The sequence below is a fragment of the Eschrichtius robustus genome, chromosome 13 (genome assembly GCF_028021215.1).
Source record: "Eschrichtius robustus isolate mEscRob2 chromosome 13, mEscRob2.pri, whole genome shotgun sequence".
NCBI classification, from domain to species: domain Eukaryota; kingdom Metazoa; phylum Chordata; class Mammalia; order Artiodactyla; family Eschrichtiidae; genus Eschrichtius; species Eschrichtius robustus.
The window spans coordinates 12,253,283-12,272,646 of record NC_090836.1 but is presented as its reverse complement, the minus strand read 5'-3'; the positions used below and the strand labels follow the sequence as shown (position 1 = coordinate 12,272,646).

Below are 19,364 nucleotides of genomic sequence, written 5' to 3'. Positions count from 1 at the left end.
TTCATTTTGGATGATCTGTCCATTGGTGTAAGTGAAGTGTTAAAGTCCCCCACTATTATTGTGTTACTGTCGATTTCCTCTTTTATAGCTGTTAGCAGTTGCCTTATGTATTGAGGTGCTCCTATGTTGGGTGCATATATATTTATAATTGTTATATCTTCTTCTTGGATTGATCCCTGGATCATTATGTAGTGTCCTTCCTTGTCTCTTGTAACATTCTTTATTTTAAAGTCTATTTTATCTGATATGAGTATAGCTACTCCAGCTTTCTTTTGATTTCCATTTGCATGGAATTTTTTTTCCTTTATTCTTTCCTCCTTTTTTTTCTTTTTATTGTATTTATATGGCAAGATGGGTATTAGTTGAACCTATTGTGGTAATCATGTCACAATATATGTAAAGCAAACCATCATGCTGTATGCCTTAAAATTATACAGTGATGTATGTCAAGTATTTCTCACTAACACTGGAAAAAGAGAAGTACTTTACTGTAGCCATTTTTCCTCAATAAATCCAGATCAGAATCTCTACTTTTGTGCTTATTTAAAAAACTACTTTCATGTTTTAGTTCTATCAGTTACATTAGTTCGTAAAATCCCTTTTGAAAAACTCACTTTTGCATCTGCACTGAGATAGGGAGAGAGGAACCCTAGGACTGCTACAGACTGTAGAGATGCCAAGTATTCTGATAGGCCTGAAGGTGAGCAGGGGATCTTAATGAGAAGCATACAAAAGAGACCCGAAGTCTTGCCAGAAACGAAAGAGTGGCACATGCAGGTGACCTGCCCAGCCGCCCCTTCCCATGTGGCGTAATTTCCTTTTTTCTCATATCTTTAGGGCTTTTGTGTTCTACTGAAGAGTATATCTCATAAATCTGCCAACTCAGTGTTCCATTATTTGTTTTTGACCCTTGAAACTTTCCCAGCAGAACCTGCCTCTCTTTAATCACGATCTATGTGCTGGTAGTTTTACAACATAAAGAAGATACATAATGTTTGCCTTAAAGGATCCAGGAAGGACTGTCATCTTGTTCCTTCCCTTTTGAAAATCTTCCTGGTTCCATGCTGTAACCAAAGGGTTCCCAGAACTGCATCTGCCTTCTGTCTTCACATCTGAATTAAAAGCACCTGACAGTTACAACTTTGTCCATCCCTTGACGTGGCTTTTTTTCATATTTGCAATTTGCAGACCAAATCAAAAAACAAAAACAAAAACAGTCTACTCTTTCTCCTACCACAGGAAGTGGGAATAGCAACATATTAACAGAGCACCAAGTTTGAGTCCACAGTGGCCACCAAATGTGCAACATATAAAATCGTTACCTGTAGCAAAGGTTAATCACCGTTGTGATGGCCATGTGCCTCTCTGCCGCCTGCTGTTCCATTCTTCCTAACGTCCACTAAAAGTATCCAGGGGCACCCACTCCTGACCACTCTCAGTCACTCATCACCACGTACCCCCCCATAAAATAACCCCAGTGCCTTCCTTCTGAATCAAAGCTGAATCCTATGAAGTCTGAGCATCTACTGTCCTCCCTCCGGGAGACACTAGATTTGAACCCACCTTATTCCACATCACTCATCCCCCCAAACATGGGTACTTGGTGTCATATCTTCTCTAGCCTTTTTTCATCCCCATATTGCTACGCCATGCTCAACACATGCCCCAGTATCCTGTATCTCTTCATGGACTGTTCCGTACACCTCATGGCTAGGTTGGGAGAAGGAGGGGTGATGTGTTAGGGATGGGGCACACAGAGGTACAAAGGCTCTAGTAACATTTTATATCTTAGGCTGTAATGTATGTACATGAGTGTTCATTTTATTATTCTTTTAATTTGTATATATTCATTGTAGATATGCCTTTACATGCATGATCTACTTCATAATTTAAAAATTTTTAAAAAAACACCTCTGTTCCCTTGAGGCATGTACCATCTAGCCAGGATACTCTCTATCCCATTTCATCAACCACTGTCAGTTACTGAAGTCCTGGATGTTCTCCCTGGTTTATTCCTCCCCAACAAGGGCCTGCTATCAGTCTGGTTGATTTTCATACCCAGGAGGTGACCTGTCCAACAAACTGGACTCTGAATTCCTGAAACTCCTCTGTTCAAAAACATTTTCCTTCCCCCCCTCAGCCACCTTGAACTGCTCAAATCAGTAATTCAGAAAATCCACCCTCTAATGCAAACACACCCTTCCAGCTGTTTGTTTCAGCTGTCCCCTTTCCACCTGTACTTCTGCCTGCCTACTGTACCGTCATCCCTTCAAGCCTCTTCTTTTCTTTTTTTTTTGGCTGTGCCGCACAACATGCAGGGTCTTAGTTCTCCCACCAGGGATTGAACTCACAGCCTGGGCAGTGAAAGCATGGAGTCCTAACTACTGGATGACCAGGGAATTCCCTCAAGCTTCTTCTTTATGCCTTTCCTTCACTCCCCTCCTGCATGCACTTCATTCTTATTCAATTTAGATTTTATAGTCCATCTCTCCACTCTTTTGACTTTAATTTTTTTTTTTTATCCATTTGTTCTTTCATTGCACCTACCTTGAAAAACCATACCTGAATAAGCCCAACCATTCACTTTCCCATACCTGCTCTTGGGCAGCTAAACATTGCTAGAGAAAATCATAAAGCTGGGCTGAGTAGGGCCAGTTTTCAGTCACTCATCTCCTAATCTCACCACTGACAAACAACCTTAGGACGCATCTCTTATCAGTCCTTCTCTCACTCATCACAGTAACTTTTCAAGTCCCTCCCTTCTCAAGCCTCTGACTAGCCCAGCTCTCCTTTCATTCTCAGCCAATGACTCACCTCCTTCAGAAAATAAATTTAAACACTCATACATAAACGATCTCATCTTCCAGCACAGAAGTCTAGAAATATATGTGTATATATGAAACCGAGCAGAGCCCTGCAGGGCCTTCGTGATTGCAGACCCTTCCATGTTCCCCCACTCCCACCTTTAGAAAAAAACAACCTTATTTTCCCTGGCCTGTTTCAGAAAACAGACTCAAGCAATTAATCATTTAAGGAGGGGCAAAAGCGGGAACTAAGAAAAAGCAGTCAAGCAAGGAAGGTGATAACAACTTAAGCAATAAGTAAAATTGAAGGATTAGGTCATAAAGTCCTAGTTCTCCTTGAGAAAAACAGATAACAGTGTCTGACACACATTCTTAAGTTATTTCTTACGGAAACCAGACCCCTGACCAGGTGGAAACTGCTGACCCTGAACACATAGACCGTAGACTGGTTGGAGCTGGAAAATTGATGATCAAGATTACTGAAACACCACCCTGTCACCTTACCGTCTACCAATCCAAAAAGTGTCCATGAGCTGATCACACACCCTGTGACCCTCACCCCTAACACTGTCTTTAAATACATTTCTCTGAAAACCATCGGGGAGTTTGGGTCTTTGAGTATTAGCTGCTCATTCTCCTTGTTGGGTGCCCTGCAATAAACACTGTGCTTTCCTTCACCACAACCCAGTAGATTGGCTTTGCTGCGTATCTAGGTGGGTGGATCCAAGTTCTGTTCAGGAACATACACAATCATCCTACAACACGTTCTTCCTTTTATAAGGAAGAGTTGTTCTTTCTGCCATGTTTGGAATCCCATTGCCTCTCATCTTCTTGGAGCCATCATCATTTACGCCTCCTCTCTGACATTTGCCACCTCTCCCTCTCCACCAGCTCCTTATCAACATTTAAATAACTAACTTTCACCCTTAAAAATCCTCTCATAACCCTATCCCCACTTCTGGTTATCACTCTTTTTCTCTCCTCTGCTTCTGGTAAAAGAAGCATAATTTCTGGTTGTTTTCAATCACTGAGTGGATTTCTAGAACCAGCCTATTTTCAGTTTTTGGTCTACTATAAAATGAGGAGAATCACAAATACTGTCCCATTCAATTTTACTAATCCCTTCTATTAATGTTTGGTTCATTGAGTACCCAGAATGCATTTCTCCTTTTACCTGGGATGAACAGTAGAACCGGCAAGGCTAAGTCAAGGGAGTGTTACACCAGGCAATTCCTGTCCTGTCCCAGGAGGTCTAGAGGCAGCCTTTCCATGATCACTCACAAGATCTCTTTCATGTCATGATCTGAGGAAGTCCATTCTCCTTGTAGGCCCTGCACTGGGGGATGCAACTCCCAGTGTAGGGGTGTGATCTGCTGGGACATGGTAGGTCACTAGAGGGCCACTCAAGTTAACCTGAAGAGTGGCAACAGCCCAGCTTTTATTAAAAAAATTTTGTAGCACAACACCGTAAATCAACTATACTCCAGTAAAATTTTTAAAAAAATTTTTGGCGGCCGACCACCATGATTGATTGAATTTATCATTTCACATATTGTATTTGGTCAGTTTTAAACTGTAAATAAAGTTACTTCTGGGGAAAATTTGTAGGGCTACTTTCTCGTGCTGTCTTCTTTTGCTATTTGATGGTTTTCTTGTAATGATTTGCTTTCAAGTTTTTTCTCTTTATCTTTTTTGTATCTACTATAGTTTTTGCTTTGTGGTTAGCTCAAGGCATGCATAAAATATCTTGTAGTTGTAGCCATCTATTTTAGGTTGATAACACCTTAACTTCAATTGCGTACAAGAACTTTGTACTTTTACTCTCCTGTCCCCACACTTTCTATATTGTGTACCCAGTAACAAATTTTTATCATTTAACTTTTATATTAAGCTTAAACATAACTTAGGTACCACCATTACAGTATTACTTTACTCTGCATTTTTTAATATATTTACCTTTGCCATGAGATTTATGCTTTCATATGCTTTTGCGTTGCTGTTTAGTATGTTTTCATTTCAATTTGAAGAACTCCTTAAGCATTTCTGTAAGGCAGGTCTAGTGGTGATGAGCTATCTTAGTTTTTGCTTATCTGGGAAAGACTCTATCTCTCCTCCATTTTTAGAGGATAATTTTGCCAGGTATAATATTCTTGTTTGGCAGGGTTTTTTCTCTCAGGTACTTCGAATATATCATTGCACTGTTTCCTGGCCTACAAGATTTGGGCTGAGAAATCCACTGATAGTCTTATAGGAGTTCCATTTCATGTGATGAGTCACTTTTGTCTTGCTGCTTTCAAAATCCTAGAGCTTAGTCAACAGCTTTCCCATTCACCCAGCTGAGTGTATAAGGGGTCACTCTCGACTCCTCCCTCTCTCTAATGCCCCAAGTCCAATGAAATATCTTCTTATCATTTTACCTTTTAGATGTCTCTTGAATCCACTTCCATGGCCACTGCCCTCATCTGGCCCCCTTCATTTCTCACTTAAACCACAGAAGCAGCCTCTTAATTTGCTCCATGACCCCACTCCTGCCTCTCTCTAGGTCATTTCTTCCGTGGCAGCCTAAGTGCTCTTTACAAAATTTATCTGATCATGTCCCTTTCTTGACTCTTAGTGTAAAGTTCCAAATTCCTAATGGCTCACAGGAAACCCCCTGGCCTACAGTTGCCTACTCCTCTGGCATCCTTTACTGCACTGGGCTAGCTTTCTTCACTTCAGCCATACTGTATCTCTTTCAGTTCCTCAAATATCCATGCCCCCTCCCACTTCTGGGCCTTCGCACAAGCTCTGTCCCAGCCTCACATGCTCTCCCTCACTTTCCATTCAGCTAACTCCTGTTCATCCTCCAGGGCTCAGCTCAAAGGATACTTTCTCAGGGACGCGTCCTTGACTTTCCAGAATAGGTTAGGTTAATCTGCCATGTGCTCCCACAGCACTCTGCACTGTTTTTCATTGTTGAGTTTAGTTATTCATAATTATTTATTTAATGTTTGTCTTTCCCACCAGAAGACATGTGTTCCATGAAGACGTTAATGTATCCATGTCATTCATGGCTGTATGCCCAGTGCCCTTCCAATGCCCCGTCAAGTCTCAATAATAGTTGCTGACTGGGTGAGTGAAACACAGATCTTCCTAGTTAAGGATTCAGTTTCAATGTGAAGGATTCAGTTTCAATGTGCAACTATAACCTAAAAGCTAATAATCTATCATATTTGTGCTTGCCTTAAACACTTTGACCTTTATTTTCCATTTTACAAAGCGTTTTTGGTATATACAATACTGCCCTCTTCCTCTTTTCCCTCTTCTCAGTGTTGTGTCACCAGTGATGTTTTTTTAATTGGGTGAGGCACAGGTAATCTCCCTGTTTATAACTCTGACCTTTCTGTGAGCAAACACGCAAAGTGAACTTTGGTTTATCTCCTACTGTAATGTAGCTGCTAATTGCCGACAGGGAGGCTGTATTCTATGGTCCACGTGACCAGTGGGGTGACCAGAAAGGAGTGTGGGGAAGAGTAGACCAAGGGACCCAGTGACAGGCTGTTCAGCTGGAGTTCCTGCTTCCCTGAAAGCCCGGAGTAAAGCAAGGAGTATGGTGCTGAGGTGAGGGAGGTCATGAAGACGCCACTGTTGGCCTTGACCTTGTGGTCACTGCTCCTCCGACCAGGGCTTTTGTTCTGGACCTCCCACGTGAGTCAGAACTGCCACAATGGCAGCTACGAGATCAGTGTCCTGATGATGAACAACTCGGCCTTCCCAGAGTCCTGGGTTAACTTGAGAAACGTGGTGAATGTGGCAATGGAAATAGTGAGACAGCGTCTGCTTGAAGCTGGTAAGAAGATGGTAACAGAATTCTCCTCCCTGTTACCACCTCTGGGGTCAAAGGGTTGCTAAGCCAAGACCTGTGTTCTTTGCCTGATCACCCAACCTTCTCTAAGGGCCTGGCCCACAGGCCTTTTCTATTTCAAGGCAATAGATCCTCAGAGAGAAGGATTTGAGCCCTACCTCAATGAGTTCACTCATGATCTACTCTGCTTTTGGGATGGCCCTGACCCAAGTGTTCACAGCAGTGAAATGTCCCAGCTAAAACTGGATTTAACTTAGCTGGATTTAAGTAGATAAAACTACTCAGCGTCAGGAAGGCATTATGTTTCCTTCTGTAGCTTCTCAGAGGCAAGATTTGGTCTGTATCTGAGATTTCACAGGGTTACCAGTCAAGAAGATGAATTAAGTAAAATTAAGTAAAGATCCAGGTGCTAAATCTTTCACTGGGATTTTTAATCCGTCTATTCACTCTTTACATCTCTGGTGGCTGTTATTATAAGATACAGTCAATATGATAAATTTGCAATCAAATTCAGTGTTGAAGTTCTTTATTGTATCTCTTTTTGGGGGGGAAATAAGAAAATTATTTTATTTTATTTTACTTTTTAAAATGTTTTATTGAAGTATAGTTGATTTACAATGTTGTGTTAATTTCTGGTGTACAGCAAAGTCATTCAGTTATGTGTGTGTGTGTGTGTGTGTGTGTGTGTGTGTGTATATGTGTATATATATATATATATATATATATATATATGTATATATATATTCTTTTCCATTATGGTTTATCACAGGATGTTGAATATAGTTCCCTGTGCTCTACAATAGGACCTTGTTGTTTATCCATCCTATATATGCTAGTTTGCATGTATCTCTTAATTATTAAAATAAGCTATAGCAGTAGATAAAACATGTAGAATAAAGGGGAAAAAAGTCACCCTTGATAATTTCCAGCCACCTGGATATTTCCATTATCTTTTCATATGCCTCTGAGTTTCCTGTTTTTAAGAAGATAGTTGGGGTCACTGTGGCACAGAAACAATTTTCCGTCCTTCCTATTTCATTTCACATTATTCTACAAGTGACTTTCCTAGAGCTGCATAATCTTCATAGCATCATGTGAACGAATGACCAATACCCCTTAGAGTAGATATCCTCCCAAATCATCTAATAATTCCCTATGGTAGGACATTCCATTGTTTTTAATTTCTCACGAGTATTTAAAAACTACTACAATAAACATTTTTATGTACACAGTTTTTTCCCATGCTTTGAGATGAGATTGCCATAAGTATAATTACTGAGTCAATGAGTATTTCATACATCTTAATGGTGGTTTATGGTTCTAAGGAGAGGATGTCTTAATTTTCTCTATTTAAAATTTGTGGTAATAATAGCAATAGGTATCATAGATCATATACCATATATGTGTAATAACTGTCTTCTGTGCAATATACATTTCTTCAGTCCTTTCTGAGACTGGATTCAGATATAAATGGATGGATCTGATCTAGTGCTATAATGGAACTAGGAGGTCATTTAATAAAATCCCGTTATTTACTTGGGCAGTGTGATATAGTGGAAAGAACATTTGATTCGAAGTCTGAGGACCTGAATTGGAGTCGCTGCCAATCTCATGTGAGCTATTTCCCTTGGTCTCCCTGAACTTGGTGTTCTTGTTTTTTGAGTACCTGTCAAGTGCTAAGTAAGATATATAATCTCTTTACTCGCCATAGCTCTGTACGACCAACACTGCTGACACTGTTTCACAGCAGAGGTTTAATAACTTTGCTGCAGTCATACAAGTTGTCTGTTTGAAATGAGAGTCAAACCCCTATCTGTCAGATTCCACAGAGTGTATCATGTCGCCACTGTAAGATCTTTACCCACCCATTGCTCATGAAAATAAGGTAGTGGAACACTGTGGTTAGAAGCAGAGATTTGGAATTGGACAGACCGTGGTTCATATTCCAGCCTCTTATCCAACCATTTATCACCAGTGACCTCACGCAAGTTACTTACATTTTCTGAGCCTCAGTTCCCTCACCTGTAAAATCACAATAAATAGTAGTTTCCTTCTGTGTGTGTGGTGTGAATTAAATGAGGAGATTCACATAAAGTACCTAATTCACTGACTAATACATAGTAAGAACTCAATAAATGGCAGTTGTTTTATTGTTGCTGCTCTTACTGTTGTGCTTGTGAAGGACGTTGATATTGTGTTTGTTGCTGTGGTGTCGGAACACGCTACCAGGCATATAAAATAAACAGTGTGGTGCATTGGTAAGATGCTGATCTCTGAACTCATATCACCTGAATCAGCATTTCTGCTCCATCGTGTACTAAGTGACGTTGAGTGAGTTACTGATTCTAAGTTCGCTCATCTCATTCGTAAAATGGAGTCAATAATGGTGAGGTTTTTAAATGGACTCAATAAGAGGAGAATTGGAAGGAGAGGTGTGTGAAAGAATAAACATTGATGCCCAGATTTCTACATTTGATGATGCGTTTTGTCAGACAGATGTTCAGGCATAGTAAACTCAAGAAGTGCAGCTTGTGAGGGAATGAAAGATTTATGGTCTAAACATACTAAGCATTGTTATTTGGGAAAAAGCTTAAGACAATATACTTAAGGGCTAATTTGAAGAAAAGAAAGAGTTCAAATGTGGGTGATGTCCAAATGGAAGAGAGCAATATTTTTCCCTAGTACTTAGGAAAGCTTTGTGGGTTTTGAAGAATACATAGGACTTGGTGGAAAACATGAAAAAAAGATTCCTTCAACCTTAGGAAATCAGCTTCCCAAGGATGTATGTGCCATGGCTAAATGTACCTGGTCCCTACCCTCCACATGCTCTCATGTGCTAAGGGGGTCCATTTCCTAGACTCCAGCATCTATATCCAGATTCACTTTGGTCCAGTCCCATCCACAAAGCCCTAGACTTGAGAGAGAGCATTCTGAGATCACCCTATATTCCAAAATGTTCCACTCACCTTCCCAGGACTGAGATCTCATGGTGTTCTGTGGGGAGTGAAAGCAAGACAGGCATGAAAACAGCACTTGGTGGGAGCTGCTTGTATCTCCCCAAATCTGATTTGAAGTCATCCCATTATCTCAAAAGTGAAGCCTGATTTGAAGTCATCCCATCCCATTGTCTAGAAAGTGTTCAATATTTTCTTGAGAAATCACTTGGGATTTGGGGAGATAAAAGTAAGCAAAAACACTTCACATCACCATAATGATGAGAGGCAGCAGCTTACTACAGTACGTTCTACAGAAGTGGTTCTCAAACTTCCCATCTCAAGGCCTTTTTACACTCTTAAAAATAATCATGGGTTCTAAAGAATTTTGTTTATGTTACATTTATCAATGTTTATTATATGGGAAATTAAAACTGAAAAATGTTCAAAATATTTTCTTATTGGTGCAGTTAAAATAACAATTGTAAGAATTTGTTAACATAAATAAAATTTCATATTAGAGAAAACATACTTCTCAAACCAAAAACTAGAAGTAGGTGGGAAAAGTGGCAGAAATTCACATTTTAGCAAATCTTTAATATTAGGCTTAATAGAAAATGGTTGGATTCTCATACCTGCTTCTGCAATTAAAATGTTGCCATACTACATATTATGTAGCCTCTGGAAAACTTCACTATATGCTAGTGAATGTCTTAAAATAATAGAATAGTTTTGACCTCATGGACCTCCTGAAAGAGTCTCAAGGTGCCTCAAGGGTCTATGGCACACACTTTGGGAACCACTGCTCTATAGCGTATTGGTTCTAGAATCAGACTGCCCTATGTTCAAAACCCAGCTCCACTACCTGCCAGCTGGTAGCCCTAAGCAAGTTAACTTCCCTCTCTAGATCTCCTTTTTCTATAAAGGTAGAAAAATAAAATCTCATGGCTGGTATAAACTTCCTGAGAAATAACACTAGTCTTCTCTTTCCCCTCATTTCTCGATAATAGGCCTGAATGTGACCGTGAATGCCACCTTTGTCCAGTCGGAAGGTATGATTTATAAGTCCAGTGACTGCCGGAGTAGCACCTGTGAAGGCCTCGACCTACTCAGGACGATTTCAGTGAGTACCTGCCTTTGCAGAGTCAGTTCACACCCTCCTGCTGCAGGAGGGCCACAGCGTGAGCTTGGGCGCTGGCCTGCCAGGATCTCTCACCTCGTCTCCAGCTATGCAGCTGAGTGATTTGGGGACCGGGTGCTCCGACTGTATCCCCGTCTATTTCCCAAGTGACAAGCACCCTCCAGGAATGCGGGAAAGCGGGGAGAACCTTAGCTATGTTCTGTCTGTACATGTTCAGTGGTATGGAGGGGAATTATTTTGTTTTCAGCTGTTTTTAGAACTTTTAAAAAATTCAAATGTTGGTATTAACTGGTTTGCCTTCGTGTCCCTCAAGAAAAACCTGAGATGCCCCATTAAAAAATATACTCTAAAGCCTTACACCGGACACCTGTTACAAGTCATCACCATATACACGGTCGCAGGTTTATTGCTTAAGGGCTGAATCTGAAACCTAACTTTAAAGTAGTAGCTGTAATGTCAATCCGTAGAAATGGGAAGAGAGAGATTCCTGCCTAGTTCCTCCTCCCAACTCCATCCCCAACCAGAGCTTTCTGGAACTGAAGAGTAGTCCAAGCTCTCTAGAGGCAGGTAGGGTGTGAGATGTCCCTTTGCTACAGAGACCTAAGGGAAGGCCGTCCAGGCAGCTGAGCACCGGCACAGATCCATGGCTCTAAAGCTCTGATCAATAACACCACATCGACCAGATTGGCTGCACTCCTGTCAGGAGGTGGTCATTCTTGATCATGGTAGGGCGAGGGGCAAGCAAGGGGAGTTTAATAAACAGGTGTGCCTCCTCCCTCTCCCTCTCCAGAGGTGGGAGGTCCCACCTCGTCCTCCAGCACCAACGATGGAATGCTCCTAATCAGTTTCCCCTTGAGAAAGAGTGGAATTAAGATCTACAGTCTCCCACCCGGCCACACTGCGTTTTGTTCCCTCCAGTCCCGCTTTGTAGCTATCCCTAAACCCGAAACTTGCCCTGTCCCTCCACAGCACCTCCCAATCTAGCCTCTTCACCCCTTGGCCTACAGATCACTGCTGACGTGACAGTCTGCCAGTCCCTCTCCCACCAGTGGACGTCCTCCCCTTGATAGAGTCCAGGTTCACGTTCAGTCAGCTCCCCTTCAGTGGGATGCCCTCCCCTCCATCCGCAGCCTCTCCCCTCTCGGACCCCTTCATTCCTCGGCTGGCCCTCGCCCAGCCCAAGGCACGCACGCGGCTCCTTTCTGCTCTACATTCTAACATCTTGAGAGGCCCGCTTTCTAGCCTTCTGGGAGCCTTCCCCTTGCTGGTTCTTTCCTGTGCATTGATTCATAGTTTTAGGAATTGGTTGTTATTTTTTTCTCCTACAGAGGAAAAAACAGATGGGATGTGTCCTCATGGGGCCCACGTGTACCTATTCCACCTTCCAGATGTAGTAAGTAGTTTGGTTTGTTGTTTTCATGCCCCCGTGAATTGAAGTCAGGACATCATATCAAGATTTAAATGATTTATCAAACAGTAGTCTAGTCAAGGCAATACAACTGAGGGTGCCAGGGCCCTCGTATTTTACAGTCTCTCTATAACTGTCATTCCCTCATCCGGGTGACTCTGCCTTTGCTCAGTGTGGGGTGGATGACAGTAGATATTCCGGTTCAGTTACTAACATCTGAGCTTGAAAAGCAAAAAGGTAGAGGTGAAAAGTTAAACTCCAGACAGGAAACAGAAGATGGTGAACTTAGATATTTTGAGAGTTGAATAAAGGAAATCTTCCCAGAAGTATGGGCAGAATGTACCCAAACACAAAGGAAAGTGCAGCACCCTAGGGCATTAACAGGGCTCCGTTCCATCCTTAGGGCCATAAGAATAGGGAAGGTAGCAGGGTTCTTATTTCAGAGCACTATTTGAGGATTATATATATAACATACTAAAGTACTTTGCACAGTGCCCTTATCAGCTTAGAAAAAAAGAAAAAGCTTCCACTGTATTTAGAGTGGAAATACTTCCTGGCTTTGGGAAAATCACCCTCATCCCTTTCGATCATTTCACTCAGTGTAATTCTCCTCACTGCAAAACACTTTGTTTTGCCAGATCACCCCTCCCCCAATCCAAATCCCTCTCACATGCCTTTCTTTCACCTGTTCCATCTCCCCGTGAATCAAGGATGACCGTTTGTTTGCACAGAGAAAACTATGCTGAAGGAACCCTTGCAATAGGTTTTGAAGGGTAGACATTAGACTTCTGAAATTTCTGTTGCAAAGTCTGCTTCTCACACCTCCCACTCAGCTGTATAAACAGACTCAGACGTTCACACCCACACAGACCACAGACACCCCACAGAAGCACGTTTGACCTCATCTTCTGTACCGAAGTGCAGACGAATACAGAATCTTACTCTTCCTTGTGCCCATTCCCAACTGTCATCTTACCTGACCATTTACTGATCTTGCTGGAGAGTGTGCCCAGAAGGAAAGGAGAAGTAGAACATTGATTCACCACTTATGAGGAACTTCCATGTGCAAAGACACATTTTTGTTGTGTCAGAGTGGAGACAATTAAGTAAAATAGAGGACAAGGACACTGGTGACCAATACGAGGCAGAGTGGGACAGGTTCCCTTAGAGAAGTACAAGCAAGGTGCTATGGATGCACAGTGGAAATGGTCCCTCTGGTTGGGAGAATTAAGCTTCAAGAGGAGAAAGACTTCATGAAGGAGATGGTATATGAGTTGAATGTTGAAGAATGGGTTAAATTGTAATGGGTAGAGATGAGGTGATAAGCATCCCAGCCAGCAGAGGGAGAAGTATATGTAAAAGCAAAGCATCAGGGAAGTGTAGAAAATTTGTGAAAGTCTGTATTAACTGGAGTGCAAGAGATGTATAGGGGAATAGTAGAGATAAAACTCGAAAAATTAGATAGGGCCATATTTGGGTGGTCATGAGTTCTAAGTGAGGGAAGGGTTTTTAATTAGATTTGCATCAGAAACCACTAAAACAGCAGGGAAGTGCCATCGGAAGCAGCTCAACTTTGGGAAGAATAATTGGCAACAGTGTGTAGGAAAGGCTGGAGCCCAGCAGGAGAGACTGAGGACAGGAAAGTCAACAGGGGAGGAGGAGATCCTGAACTAGCGAGAAAGCAGTCGACTTGGAATAGGAGCATCGCCTTAAAGATATTTAAAAGTAGAATCAATAGCATTTGATAACTGATTGGATATTGGAGTGTGGGACGAAAAGTAGTTGAAAAGGCTTTGAGATATCAAAACGCTAAAAGAAATGGGAAAATCAGGATAAGGAACAGTTTTGAGAAACAAAAATAAGAGACAAATTTCACCGTGACCATGAGGAGTTTGAAATGCAAGCAGGACACCCAAGTGAAACCTTTCAGTGGAGCACCGAAGATGGAAGGGGAGGTCATTTTCCTCCCTTTATCAAATACATCTTAAGCATCTACACATAAAGCAGGCAGACCGGAAATGCTGCGGTGAACAAGCTGGGCGTGATTCCACCTTTGTGGCGCTTGCAGTCTGGTGGAGGAGACAGATATTAAACAGGTTCTCACCCATGATTCCTGGTCTTAGTTATCAAGGAAAGCTCTCCTGATGGATAAAGAGATGTTTAATTAAGGACCTGATGGATGAGTAAGTATCAACCAGGCAAAGACAGAGGGGAACAGCATTTCTGGCATCTGTAAAGACCCTGGTAGAAAATAAAGCTTGCTATGTTTAAGGGACCACAAGCAGACCCGTGTGCCAGGCAGCGGAAGGAAAACAGTAAGGTCCTCAGGTGATGTCTGTCTCAAAGGCCGTCCGTAGAAGAGCTGGAAATAAGGCAATGCACGGAGGGAAGCTGCAGAGGGCATCTTCTGGGCTTTACAACATTTGTAGTAGCTATGGTGGCCCATTTTCTATTTTTTCTCTGCCCTACTCCCCGAAGTCCATATGTCCTAGCCTAGATGTTAGGACAACCCAAATGACAACTCATTTTAGAATAAATCGAAGTAACCAAGCCACATATACAAGAAAACACCCAGAGTATGCTTAGAACGTAGCATACGTTCAGTAAATATTGTTTTAGATTCACCTGTGAGGGACAGACCTATATACGCCGAACACCTGCTTGAGTGACCCTGTTTCATTTTTGCTATTTATACCCACACGCTGAAACAGCTTAAAGAGGGATCTTATTTGTACTACTTAGGTTAATCCTGATATTGGTTTCTTTCTCACCTCTTGGCATAGCCTTGACACAGATTTGAAGTATCCCATGATTTCAGCTGGAAGTTTTGGATTGTCGTGTGACTACAAAGAAACTTTAACCAGGCTGATGACTCCAGCTAGGAAGTTGATGTACTTCTTGGTTGACTTTTGGAAGGTCGATTATTTTCCATTCAAAACTTTTTCCTGGAACACTGCCTATGTTTTCAAGAATAGTACCGAGTCTGAGGACTGTTTCTGGTAAGCAGGACCATTAATATCCTTCTGGCACTTAGCAGGGAGAGAAGCCATAAACCCTCAGCAGGCCACTAGTTATTATCAGACATGCCTTCCATGAATAGTAGCATTGGGAGTGGAAACCAGCCCACTTTCTTACACACAAATGGTACATAGCTTACATTTAATTGATTTCATTCTTAAGCTGTAGATATATTTAGATAAGGCTGTTTGTTACTCCTATTTGAACTAGATATATTAAGCATAGCTCTCTGAAGTAGATACCCATTAACTTTAGGTCAAATTGAAATTTCACTTGGAAGTGTACAACACTTCACTGATTCCATGATCTAAATCAGTAGCAGCCGGGAAAAATGTCTTTTTTTTTTTTTTAACAGCAAATTTCTTTGAGTCCTTACTTTTTGCCAAACATTGCACTAAGCACTTTCTTTTTTTTTTTTTTTTTTGGTTTGAAGCCTTTTTTTTTTTTTATTGGAGTAAAATTGCTTTACAATGTTGTGTTAGTTTCTGCTGTACAATTAAGTGAATCAGCTATATGCATGTCTATATCCCCTCCCTTTTGGACCTCCCTCCCCCGCTCCCTCCCACCTAGGTCATCACAGAGCACCGAGCTGAGCTCCCTGTGCTATCCAGCAGGTTCCCACTAGCTATCTCTTTTACACATGGTAATGTATTTATGTCAAACCTAATCTCCCAATTCGTCCCACCCTCCTCTTCCCCCACTGCGTCCACATGTCTGTTCTCTACATCTACATCTCTCTTTTTAAAAGAATTTTTATTGGAGTATAGTTGATGTACAATGTTGTGTTAGTTTTGCCGTACAGCAAATGAAAAATGTCTTTTCAAGAACATGTTTTAAAAGTTACCTAATATTAAAAAAAAAAAAAAAAAAAGTTACCTAATATTTATTTCCTAAAAGGAGTGCATGGAGTTATTCAAGGTGGCCACAATTTTCTTCCTGACCTCTACCCAAATTGTTATTAACTACTAGAATGTAGTGGTGTAAGAAGGAGAGTCTGATGTTGAGGCTGACAGTCTTAGGATATGAGATCTACAGATTCAATTGAATAATGAACGTTTATTCTATAGGGTGTGCAGCTAATGTTTCATATTAATAAAAAGGAATCATATGGAGTGTGTTATATGTCTTGAGAACTCTGAATAAATGTTTTTTAAACATATTTTCAAAAAGTTGCATTTTCTCAGAGTTTTTTAGTTAACAGTGATCTGATTTATTTTGTTGTCTCAATGTGATTGACATAAAGTGTCTATGTAATTGTAAATACATTGACTAAATTTTTTTCTAATTCTTCCCAAATGGCATACGTGACCTAGCAATAAATATTTATATATATATTTTAGATTTATTATTTATTTTTTTTTTATATTTTGGCTGCGTCGGATCTTAGTTGCGGCACACGGGCTCTAGTTGAGGCGTGTGAGCGCAATAGTTGTGGCACACGGGCTTAGTTGCCCCAGCATGTGGGATCTTAGTTCCCTGACCAGAGATCGAACCCACGTGCCCTGCATTGTAAGGCGGATTCTTTACCACTGGACCGCCAGGGAAGTCCCAATAAATATATTTTGATGAAAATAAACCCTCTAAAGAAAAGAGAACGAGTACTATGATCTCCATTTTACAGATAAGGAGAAGGGAAACCAGAAGTAAATGCTGTCATATTACCGTGCAACCTATGATAGCAGAGAATACGCATTCTGCCTGTCCTACACGAGTTAGAAATCATTTCTCTCACAGCTTTTCAGAGGAAAAAGGGTGGTGGGGAGAACAGGATATTGGATACCATTGCTAAAATAAAATCACAAGGCTCACACAACTCCAGCAAAGGTGGCAGAAAGAATCTCTTGAAGGAGTCTGCAGTAGCTCTCCACCAAAGCATTCAGAGGACTAAAATAGGGTTCCACTGAGAACGCACATCCAGGGAACAACAAGAATCAACCCTAAGGCAGCATCCTAGAAATTTTGGGGTGAACTTAGAGCACACAAAAGTCCGTTTCACACAGTAGGAGAAATTATTCCTATCAACTCTGAATTTTTGTACTATAGATTCAAAAGTTTCCATTTATCTGTGATAATGGGACAAACAGAATAGTCTTCCTTCAGCAAATAACAAGAAGCCATTATAAGGGATTTGCCAAATGTCTATTATCTGTTTATATACACGAAGATTCCCTAAAACTTTCCCTAAATTAGATGTTTGTAGTCCTAACCATTGGTATCACACTGTGTATTGTCTATTGTGTTAGTGGTAGAAATGAATTTTAGGTGAACAAGTCCCTGGACAGATCTGTAAACAGTGAGCAAACAACATGGAAAGCCATGAAGAAACTAGGCTGATTTCTTAGAGTTTCTCTTTTTTTCTGTTCTAGGTACCTCAATGCTCTGGAGGCTGGAGTTTCCTATTTTTCTCAGAAACTTACCTTCAAGGAGACGCTGAGAGGAGATAACGAGTTTCAGCGTATCTTAATGAGCCAGAACAGGAAAAGCAATGGTAAGAAGACATGAAGATAATTTTTGGCTAGCTACGTCCCCACAACTGCCACCTCCCTATGAGTCATTTTGACAAATCTACCACCACAGAGCTATCGTCGTTACTATATATTTTGTGTATTTGCAGAGATCTGTAGCTGCATGCAACTACGTTATACTGTTCCTTTTGATGATTAAAACCTTATCCTCTGAGAGAAATTAGCAAAGTAATGTTGAGCAAATATATTAACATTATGAAAGTAATGATGATGCTAAAATCCAGCTTTTATAAGCCAAAAATGATATCACAATCCACCATCAGTAAACTGCTTTTTATGTTCACCACAATCTAATATATTGTTGGATTTGTGACGAATTCTCAAATATTCTGAACCCTGGTCCCCTGGTGACCAAGAGGACTTATTTATTGATATGTAGCCTTAAGCAAAATTACCAGGTAGGCAAGGATTGTCTCACTTTGCTTTACTCTGTCGGTATTTTACCTGCCTAATGATCTCTCAGTTATAGGCCAAGTGTGAAAGGCCAATGGGATACTAAGTTATTTGGTGATTTATTTCACTTTCCACAGAATTCTTTTTGCAAATAAGAATATATCAGGAGCAAAGGAATCAACTGTGGAATTTTCTACGAGGAAATGTTCTTGCTTGTCAGGATTTCCTGGTATCGCTTGAAATATCATTTGCTGTTACAATTAAGCATTTGCCATATTAAGAGCCTACATTTGCAAAACATTAACCAAGATATGGGGAACAAGAAATATAAGACGATTCATGTCCCTAAAGTGTTTACACTTCAACTGGACAACACAGTGTGTGAACAGATCTAATGAAGTGTCTCCCAGCTTATTCATCCTTCTCATCAAACCATGCATTTGGGAAATCTGGCTGCAGTGGATAGGAGAGCTTAGAGAATCAGACTGGAACTCGACCACTGAAATCACTGAGCTCTGAGCTAAGAAGCTGCAACCAAAACCCAAGGAAAGGTGCTTAGGAAGACTTCATAAATTCTCACATTAATTTATATCTTTTCCAACTACTTTACAAGTGGCAGTGCCCTTCACTTACCACTGAAAATAGCTTCTATATGACTACTCCAGCCTCGTGTAATGGAATAAGCACTAAGCCAGACTCAAATACTTGACTATCAGAATTATTCATCCACCAGTTTTTTATCTCATTGGCATTTTAGCTACAGTCTCCTTAAATCAGTAAAATTAAGGGGAAGGACTAGATGATTCTTTTTAAGATCCCATGCAGCTCTCCTCTGATTCTATGACTGTAAATGAAAAATAAAAGGAGGGGGGAGTAAATTGGAGGAACTGGTGTTAATCTTAAAACACGAATGTAGCATGGACTTACTGGGTTCAAATTCAGGCCCCTGGTTCCCTTCCTGCTTGGGAGTAGACTATTGTATATTTTTCTCCCTGTCTTGCTCTCTCTCCTGCAGTGATTGTTATGTGTGGTACACCAAACACCATCAACGTCCTCAAGGGTGACCGAGCAGTGGCTGAAGACACTGTCATTATTCTAGTGGATTTTTTCAAGTAGGTATAATATTTGGAAGAACTCTCCTCCTTTCAGAAAGGAAATACTCTAAGGATTTCTGGAAGATATTCTCTTTTCTCACGTTTTGCACAGCCTAAAATGGGATTCTCTATGAAGATAATACTTTAACCAGTGTTTCATTTCTTCTTTATCACACCGTCATTCTTATTTAATTAATTATAGCC

The 19,364-nt window shown here is 40.9% G+C and overlaps 1 protein-coding gene across 6 annotated transcripts in view; it reads left to right on the top strand.

The window, feature by feature from the left end:
• The window catches only part of GUCY2C (guanylate cyclase 2C), a 115,739-nt gene that overhangs the window by 36,844 nt on the left and 59,531 nt on the right, over window positions 1-19,364 (top strand). For 5 of the 6 annotated variants that reach the window (XM_068560128.1, XM_068560129.1, XM_068560124.1 and 2 more), the window contains 5 exons: window positions 10,592-10,704; window positions 12,051-12,115; window positions 14,914-15,129; window positions 17,515-17,636; window positions 19,082-19,178. In XM_068560128.1, coding sequence (XP_068416229.1) covers window positions 10,636-10,704; window positions 12,051-12,115; window positions 14,914-15,129; window positions 17,515-17,636; window positions 19,082-19,178 — 569 coding nt within the window. In that variant the 5' untranslated portion in view covers window positions 10,592-10,635. Of the gene's footprint in view, window positions 1-6,416; window positions 6,634-10,591; window positions 10,705-12,050; window positions 12,116-14,913; window positions 15,130-17,514; window positions 17,637-19,081; window positions 19,179-19,364 lie in introns of those variants that run through there. The other variant, XM_068560130.1, reaches the window with a different exon arrangement.